The following is a 9555-nucleotide window of genomic DNA, read 5'->3' as shown; positions in this document are numbered from 1 at the left end:
CAGTTAGTGAGGATGATATATTGCTATGTATATTTAGTTTTATAAATTGTAATTACCTGTTACTATATCATTTCTGCCACAACGTTCATGCAAGTTTTGTAATGGAAGCAGCTTAAACTTGTGCAGCGCAATTTGTGCAATGCTTTCTTCTTCCATAGTGACAGAAGTGAAGGAGGTGAACCAAATCATATACTCATTTGGAACAGGTTTAAGCTTTCGTTTACTCTTAGCCACATTGAAATGTTTTAGAGTATAAACCCTGCCTTCTTCAAGCTTATCCTTGAAATGTTGTATTAGATGCTTTGGCGCAACACCCTGTATATGTTTTCCCTAAAACAGAGACATAAAAACAGAACACATCAAATACAATACTAGAAACTATAATTTGTAAGGTTAAGTATTTTTGTTTTAGAAATTTCATGGTTGGTTCTCTGATCATACTCACAAAGGAAGTAGCAGGTCCCACATTAGTAGTTTCAAGGGTGATGGAATTACTTGTGTCCATTCAACACAAGATTCTTATTCTTTCACTTTAACGAATGTGTTGATGCATAATTGACATAGAAGTTTCATTTTGTTTAATTTGTTTATAGGCATGTATCATGTATGTTAAATCAGTTTATTATTTGATTAAAGCAGAGTAAATACCTGTTCATCAAGAAGGATCATATCTAATGTGTTTGGCTCAACATTTTTTGGATCATATCGCACTTCCCATAAGCGTGTGAGGCGAGCTGTAAGCATCCAATTTTTCTTAGATGCATCCAAGTCAGCAATTGGAGTTTTTATAGCTTCCATCTATCTGTACTTTAGAAAGAGTGATTAATGTACCAATTTATTTGAATTTTGTAACAAGCACTTTCTAATGACTATGGAATGCTTAATATGAGCAAATAAATGTTTTCTTTGGTTTTAAATTATTTCACAGTCAACATGTATCTAAAATAGTAATACAACTAACAGTAATTACTATACATAATATTGTTGTCTATATTACAACATTGACAATACTTCAGTTTTAATACTACAAATTTTCAAAGATTTCCCTATAGACTACATTCTTTGTCATTGACTTGCCTTGGCATCTATCTTCATCTCTTCCAATACAAATTTTGAGTCCTTCTTTACTGGTCACTCTTGACACTGCAACGTACAGTTGCCCATGGCTGAACACAGGGTCAGGCAAGTATATGCCCACACGGTTGAATGTTTGTCCTTGACTTTTATTTATAGTCATTGCAAAACACACTTTGACTGGGAATTGGAAGCGTTTTAGAGTAAAAGGAAATGTTATTCAGACAGGGTCATTTCAACCCTAGGGATAGGCACTATTTTTTCAACATTTGTTCCCATTACAACCTTTGCCTGAATCACTCTATGGTCTAATCTTGTAACAATGAGCCTTGTTCCATTGCATAAGCCTTCACTTTGTTAAATATTGCGTAGAAGAATTATTGGGCAACCTACTTTAAGGCATATTTCATGAATGGGAATACCAGAGAATTGAAGATTATTTAAGAATTATGTTGGATAAAGAGCATCATCGTTTGTACTTGTATTTGAGAATGGGCAGATTCGATCTGCACTTTTGTAAACCTGTACATCCCCAGGAATCAAACTTCGGATGTAATTATTTATTTCATCAACAACTTTGTTTTTTGGGGTTAGAATTTCTCTTTCTGTGAGGTATTGTAGGTCTTTGTACCTGTGTAACAGATTAGGGTATATTTCATGGACAATAGATGTTTTGTTGTCCATTTCAGTTTCCACCAGTATATCTTTAGGCATCTCTATCCAAGTTGGTTCATCATCACCTTCCTTTGATATGGCTGGCAATTTTCCATCTCCCAAATCTAACACCCATTTTTTGAACTAACACACATCATGTTCTGTACTTCCAAACCCATTGCCTTTTATTCTCATATTAATTGTTAGTTTGAATACCTGACATTAAGGCCATAAACATTGGGATTTATTAATTGACGCATCTACAATTTATGCTCTTCCTTTTTTGGGTACAACCGATAATATTTGTCTAAAATCACCTCCAAGTACTACCGTTTTCCCACCAAACACGAGATCCTTGGTAGCATGGTTTGTAGTTTGCATTATTTCACGAAATTTCCTATCAAATGCCTCAAAAGCATGCCTATGGATCATTGGTGCCTTGTCCCATATAATCAATTTTGCCTTTTGAACTAACAACGCCAACTCAGATCCCTGGCTAATTCTGCAACATGAACTTTCATGTAGCTGAATTGGAATACAAAATCCTGAATGGGTTGTCTTTCCGGAAGGAAGTAATAAAGATGCTATGCCTGATGATGCTACAGCTATGACTATATGGTTATGACCTTAATTTGGATATCAAGGTACGCCACAAATATGTCTTCCCCGTTCCTCCACTCCCATACACAAAAAACAGACGACCATTATTGTTATGAACATACTGTGTTATTGCTTCATATACACTTCTTTGATCTTCATTCAGTCCTTTTTCTAGGTTTAAAGCTTCTTCAGCGAGGACATTGACATCATACATTTGTTCTTCCACAATCATTTGATTTGATGTTTGTAGCAAAATACTCATATCTAGAAAAGGCATGGTTGGGAATTCTCGAAGTGAGTGATTGGTTTTTTTTAGTATTTTTTCTATCTCACCTAAGGTGTAATTTTGAATTTGGTTCTGTGACAATTTTAGGTTAGGGTTGTTGAATTTTTGTTGTTGTTTCAAAAGAATGTCATCTGACAAATTTTTCCATTGACCGTCTCATAAGTCCTTTGGATTTGAAACTTCACAGAACATTAGAAGGGTGACAAATAGGTCCCGTAATTGTGCACCAGTTGCTTAAGTAGCAGCTTCATTCAAGGCTTCAATCCACTCATTGTCCTCTTCTAAAAGGCCCCAAGCATTGCAAGCTTCCTTAAAAGTTGGGTATACTACATTGTTTACCGTTCTAATGTCTTCAAAGCAAGTGGGACCTCTTACAATGTTAAGGAGCATTCTCAAGTAGTATTATTCACCTGATGTTGGATGAGCGTAATAAATCCTACCAATCTTAAAACCTCTATCTCGCTCTTTCCACATTTTTTCATCTCTTAGCCAAACCTAACTTGTTGGAAATTCAGTGTAAGTTAGTTCTCGTGCTTTAAGACTTGTTTTATTAGTTTCCATCCACTCGGTAAACGGAGTCCTTGCTTCTCCCACGCGACGTAGCACACCATCTAGGTATTCATGGTCTTCAAACACCACTGGTTGTGCATTGGTAGGTGGTAACTCAACCTTTCAACGGAGGGTTCTTTGTATTGAATTTCAAAGACAAACATTCTCCAACATGCTTTTACTGCCGAGACATATCTACACTTAAGGTAAGATTGTATCTCGTCAATTGTAGTTTCAGATTGACCTTGACCTACTCCTTCAGTGTTAGTGTTACTGTTGGTATTGGTCTGGTCAATTGATGCAAGTACCATGTCTGAGCCTTTGTTCATGTACTTGAAAAGGTATTTGGTACTATTGTACTTCTTGCACAACTCCACATTAATATGTGCTTGATATTTTACCAGCAGGTCGACATTATAAGGTACAATGGAAGAATTGTCAATAACTTTTTTTTTTATTTGCGGTTCTTCCATTATTCCTTCTTCTATAGATTGGGTATCCATCTTCCCCTATACTTGTTTTATTTGTAAAAGCTTTAGGGTAATATTTTGTACACCTTCCTTGTTACATACAAGGTGAACGCTGATTAATGACCCCGTAAGGACCATGGTTCATGTGTTGGACGACAGCTGGGAATGCATTTGGATCGGCTCATCAGGTAACTCTGCACATATTAACTTATCAATGTGTTCTGTTGTTCTTGGCTTGTCTTCTTTTAGCAAAAATAATAGTATGTGCGCATGCGATAGCCCTCTTTTTTTAAACTCAATTGTATAAATTGTTGTTAAAAAAAATAAAAAAAATAAAACTTTGTGAATTTTTTTTTTTTTTTTTAATTACTACATTTAAATTATATGTTTTATACCCGCTTTAGTTTGTCCGAAATGACCTCTTTCTGTCAGGTCACACATCAATTCATCAAGCTTGATCTTGAAAACTCGAGCAATAATATCAGGCCGATCCTCGGGTTGTTGACTTGGTATTATGCTTAAGTATTGTACAATCTCATCCCAATTTGGATTGCAAGTGAAGGTTATAAAGATATCTGGAGGACCAGCCCATCTACATATTGCCAATGCATCATGATAGTTTTGTATAAGTAATCTTGGGCTTCCTGTGAAGGAAGAAGGAAATATTACATGTTGGCCTATAGATGCAGGCATGTCATCTCCACGAGACACAACATCTTCAAGTCCTTTCAAAATTTCTTTTCGAATTTTCTTTTGATTTTCCCTTACCCAATCTAACCAGGACTCTTGTAAACATGTGAATGCATCAACTTGAAATTGTTGATTCAACCTCCCTAATTTGAATCTTGTCTTAGATTCTTGTAGTCTTTGTTGGAAGCGAAATGCATAATTTTCTCTAATGGAAACATATCTCCTTGTCCTTTTTGTACTTCCATCTACATCAGCATGAGGTATATCAGTTCGATATCCATCTTCCCCATTAGTAAATAGGATAGGATATTGCATTGCTATAAAGCTGGGGTGCAATTCTGATATTCTCTTCAGGTCTTCTGACCTGTGTTCAATTATGACATCACGATGACCTTTTTCATTGTCACTTGAACCCACAATAAGTGCAGTAACCTCTAATTTTGTGGGCAAGTTGTATTGTCTCCCATCTTTAGCTCGTGAGCCAATCAATCGAAGGCGAACTAATTGAAGATCAGTTTGTTGAAACCTTTCTCTTGCCATACGAAACACCTTAGTTAATTCGTTGCACTCATCAAACATCTTTGATAGGTTTTCAACAATTTCTAAATCGACATTTGGCTGCCTACCATTGTTTCTTAGAGTATTCATTCTGTTTTCAACTTCATTTTCAGTATCATATATGTATAGTTGTGTGAATCTTGGTTGCTCACCAATAGGGGGTAATAATGACCCAATTTTATGGTGATTTTGGCCATTCAACCTAAACACATAAGGTGAAGTTCCCTGGTTGATTGAGTTATCAACCTTTCCATCCATTGATGTGAACGCAAATAAAGAGTTTAATACCCTAGCTTGCTTTTGAAGTCTTCTTAACTTAGGCCCTTCACTATGGAGTAGCTGTTGTAAATACTCTGGTGGATTTTGTAACAGAGCTAGCTTAATTTTCCCCTTTTGGCAACATAAGCCAAACTTGGCTATGTTTTTGTTGGAATCTTTTTTGACACGTTCTTCGTACCACATAATTGCCTCACAGTCTTGGCATGTATGTGTTGGTCCACCAAAGGTCTATGACTCTGTGTATTTTCCTTCATTATAAATTTATTAGTTATTACTTTTATACATATCTTATCATTTTTAACTGTTATTTAAAGTACTTACTTTTTCGCATGTTTGTAGGCATTTGTTTATCATTGCTTTGTTGTAGTCCCATTGACATTTTAGATTCATCTTCTACAATTTGCGTTGATTTACTGGTTTCATGACGTGATGTTGAACCAATAGTCAAATCAATTTTCCTTTTAAGCCCTAATACATCGAATTCATGATTAATTTTGGAAATGTGAAATTTAATGACATTGATGTTAAATATTTATAATCTTTTCATACCGATATTTGATATTGAAGGAGTAGGTACATGTCCGCTAACATGTGCAATACCATTTTGAGTTGCCCTTAATTTATTCCGCCTTTGTGCAAGAATCCACCTCCTTAAGAATCGTGCACGCTTTCCAACTTCTCTTTTGTCCATTCTTTTTTTTTTGTAGACGTTTGAATTTGTTAGTTTACATCGATTATATAGTGTTTTATTCTTATTTTGTAATATTAAATTAAAACTTTTTATAAGTGCAAAAGGTAAAATTATCACTAAAAAGCAAAATATTAAATCATGCCAGAGTATTCCACAACATAAATAAATTAAATAGCAAATATAGCATCATATAAATAATAAATTAACGGCATTTTGATGGTTGATAATAAACCATAAAACAAAGGCACTTTCAATTACTATGTACAATCACTAATGTTTCATCTAATTTTCTAAATACTGCTTCTATTTACTTGACATTTGACAATTTACTTCTCTCTCACTTTTTATTATTCTCTACCAGAAAACACACTTAAATTTAATAAGCTGAACAAACCTAATGCACAAATTAGTTGTCTAAGATTGTGTTATATCTATCACTTGTCCCATTACATCATCTCCATTTGGATCCCATTCCATAAAAGCTTCTATTAACCTTGTTGCTACAAAATCAAGTTTCAGATACCAGGTTGCCATATACCGGTATTTAGTTGGATGTATTTCTCCATCATTAGTCAACACATCGTTATACTTTTCCTTAATTGGAACCCATGGTTCTAAGTTTGGAATTGTTTTCAATAGCACATCAATCCTTCTTGGTGCAGAATAGTAGTTGTTAAAGCCCCCAATCAAATTTGTTCCCCCAAAAGTGCATCTTTCTCTTACCCTCTCAACATAATCATTAATGGACTCTCCATGATGCATGCCTAAGTTATACGGATACATAGGGTGATCTTCCATCTACGACAAACAAACAAATTGAACTTTGATACACCAAAAAATTGCACAAAATTTGTAGAAGTTTAAATAATGCTTTTTATAATACAATTTTCAAATTCATATAAGTTGTAAAATATGATATATAGTCATCAATTCTTAATAAAATGGGAGTAACATGCTTACCTTAGAAGGAAAAAGCCTTTTAGAACTTAAGGATTGCTGGTGTTTTTTCACTCTCTATTGTAGAAAAAGAAACATTTATTACTTTGTCAACTTATAGTAAAGAAGCATATAAATCATGTCTGTAATTTTTTTTTTTAGACTCTTAAATATCAATAAATCTCAAAATACACCGCAACTTCAATTATCTGTATTTATCGTCAGTATATTGCACTGCTAAAATGCTAAACTAATACATTGTATGCCATGCCTCCCCCTTCTCTATAAGCAATTTTAGTGACCATGTATCCTACTACTTTTAAGTGATATCTGACCAATTGAACACAGAATAGAAGAGACAGGTTGATAAAAAGCAATAGAAGTTCCACTCTAATTAGGCAACTACATGTACCTACTGCATCGTTTTTTTTAAGGATGTATTTTTAATCATGAAAAATTTAGTACCAATAGATTGAAATTAAGATAAAGTTTCAAGATCTGTACTACTCATTGTCAAACAATTTAGCATAGTTAGTTATTGCATTGTAAAATGCTATTGTGTAGATTTCATATTACTATGAATTTGTAAAATGCTAATCTAATACAAATATGACTATGAAATGCACTCTTTCAATGTCAGTGATAATAGTCATTTGTGAAATAATGCTAAATTGAGCAACATAATTGTAGGTACTAATGATGCATTGTATGATGCTAATCTAATATTTGTAATGACTATACCTATTGAATTTGTAAAATGCTAATCTAATACAATAATCTCCATTAAACTTTCATTTGGAAAAGATTTAAACTTTAATATGATTACATGAAACAATTCATTATTTTTATTTGTGTCATCATATTGCATTTTATCTTTTAGTCTACATAAATTGTAACAAATTAGAATTTTGCATTAATGTTTAACATACTTACCCTCAGAAGTTTGTGATCGAATGAATGTTGTTCGACTAAATTGCAATTTTCCTGTTTCATATAAAAAGTACAAAGTATGAATTTTTGTCACCAAACATAAAAATTTGACTTTATTAAGGATTGCAATGTACGTCTTACAATTACGAAAAAGATATAACATGAGTACAATCAATGATATTTCAGAGGGTGAACTTAGAGGAACTTACTCTTTTCCTGAAAATGTTCAATAGAATGGTAGTTGTTTTCTTATAATGTGAAACTGATTGGAAGTGAAATGATGTTGTATTATTTATACTTTTTTTTTAAGTTTTTGTTAATCGTTACCATTAATGTATTTTTTTTCTTAAAAATTAAATAACTTCGAAATTACTGTTTTTTTCCTTTTTTTTGCCGTCTTTTTTCCATATTTGTTTTTTTGAAACTTTTTTTTCGTTAAAATTGACTTAATTATAAACCTTTCTCTCAATTCTGATAGTTTTATACAGAAATAATTTTTTTTTTGAATCCATATAGTAATATATATTTTTTCAATAAAATTAAACTATACCTCATTATTTTTGGGGAAAATCGACACATCAATGAGAATGGAGGAATTGGAGAATTCCATTTTTAATTCTGCATGTTGTTTTGAATATATTTGAAAACCCATTTCTATCAAATCAATTGAATTCAATAAATCCCCAAAAATCAATTGATGAAAGAGTTATGACCTCCATGGCAGGAGGAGGTATTAATTGATGAACGTTGAGAAGGTTAATTTGTGCAGGTGCCATTGTGTTAGATCTTTGATTTCAGCGACTTATCGATTTGGACCTTTGATTCTGGCGACTCGTCGGTGGTTGATTACCGCTAATTGACACAACGAAGAATGGATAAGTAAATAAAACATGAGCCATAGTGGATTGAAATTGAAAGGAATTCTTCAATAAGATCATGAATTTAGAGTTGATGTGTTGCATTTGATAAACAAATTTGCAGAAGTTTAAAGTACTGTATCGCCTTTTGAGCAAACCAAGAGAGAGGGGGGATTTAAGACTAACATAAAGGTCAGGGAGGAAGTAGGAAATAGACGACGTATTTTTATTTTTATCGCAATAAGAGAAAAAAAAAGGAGAAAAAGAAAAAGAGTTAGCCAGTGAAGGACGTGTGGCATAAAAGGAGGAAAAAAAAAAAGAAAAGAGAAAGCCAGAGAAGGACACGTGGCATATTAGTGTTTATGTTATTAAATATTAGTATTGATATAATAAAGTATAGATTTATTTTTTCTAACCTAATTTGATATGTATTTTAATACACAAGAAGCAACTTGGGAGACCAAAGCAAAAATGCATATAAGATACCCATGACTTTTATGGTGAGTAGTTGAGGTACGGAGGCGTGACTTTTCTTCCAAGGGGTAGAATGTAACAGAGTTTCGCACTTTTGATTCTTTTGCGAGTGTTTTAGGTTACTTGTAAGTACGTATTTAGGATGTGCGTAGATTTACTTAATTCTACCTAATTTCAAGTATTGAATTTACTTAACTCTAACTAATTTAAAGTATTATGTTTCTTAAGTTTTGAGACGAAACTTATTTTAATGAATAGACTGTAATACTCCGTAACTTTGATAACCATTTTTTCCAAATTATTGTATTAAACAAGGGTACTTTAGTAGTCCTACTTATTTGACAAATTTTTTTGAAGTATGTAAATATCAAGTATTTATTAATTATTTTTGGTTTTACATAAATATGATTATCAATTTTTGAATTTTGTTATTATTATTTTCTAATTTTATAATTTAAGTAACTAATAATCTTTTGAACTTAATTATTCAAATTTAATATTTCCAAA

The 9555-nt window shown here is 32.7% G+C and overlaps 2 protein-coding genes across 2 annotated transcripts; both read right to left on the bottom strand.

Annotated features, from left to right (window-relative positions):
• Window positions 1-1521: 1521 nt before the first annotated feature.
• On the bottom strand, window positions 1522-2590 carry LOC110685718. The gene is made up of 3 exons (XM_021862242.1): window positions 2451-2590; window positions 2046-2230; window positions 1522-1853 (listed from the first exon to the last, which is right to left on the bottom strand). The coding sequence occupies exons 1-3, from the start codon at window positions 2588-2590 to the stop codon at window positions 1522-1524; spliced, it is 657 nt and encodes a 218-aa protein (XP_021717934.1).
• A 1418-nt stretch (window positions 2591-4008) lies between these two features.
• LOC110685716 lies at window positions 4009-5139 on the bottom strand. The gene has a single exon (XM_021862241.1). The coding sequence runs from the start codon at window positions 5137-5139 to the stop codon at window positions 4009-4011; it is 1131 nt and encodes a 376-aa protein (XP_021717933.1).
• Window positions 5140-9555: the final 4416 nt, after the last annotated feature.

This window comes from Chenopodium quinoa, unplaced genomic scaffold, assembly GCF_001683475.1.
Source record: "Chenopodium quinoa cultivar QQ74 unplaced genomic scaffold, ASM168347v1, whole genome shotgun sequence".
NCBI classification, from domain to species: Eukaryota; Viridiplantae; Streptophyta; class Magnoliopsida; order Caryophyllales; family Amaranthaceae; genus Chenopodium; species Chenopodium quinoa.
The sequence above is the reverse complement of the archived record's forward strand: the minus strand, read 5'-3'. Positions and strand labels throughout refer to the sequence as shown.

Coding starts and splice junctions, on each gene's coding strand:
- LOC110685718 (XM_021862242.1), bottom strand. CDS start 2,590: ATGAGTATTTTGCTACAAACATCAAATCAAATGATTGTGGAAGAACAA. Junction 2,231..2,450: donor GTATATGAAGCAATAACACA/GTATGTTCATAA, acceptor TTCATGTTGCAG/AATTAGCCAGGGATCTGAGT. Junction 1,854..2,045: donor GAAAACGGTAGTACTTGGAG/GTGATTTTAGAC, acceptor AATGGGTGTTAG/ATTTGGGAGATGGAAAATTG.
- LOC110685716 (XM_021862241.1), bottom strand. CDS start 5,139: ATGGATGGAAAGGTTGATAACTCAATCAACCAGGGAACTTCACCTTAT.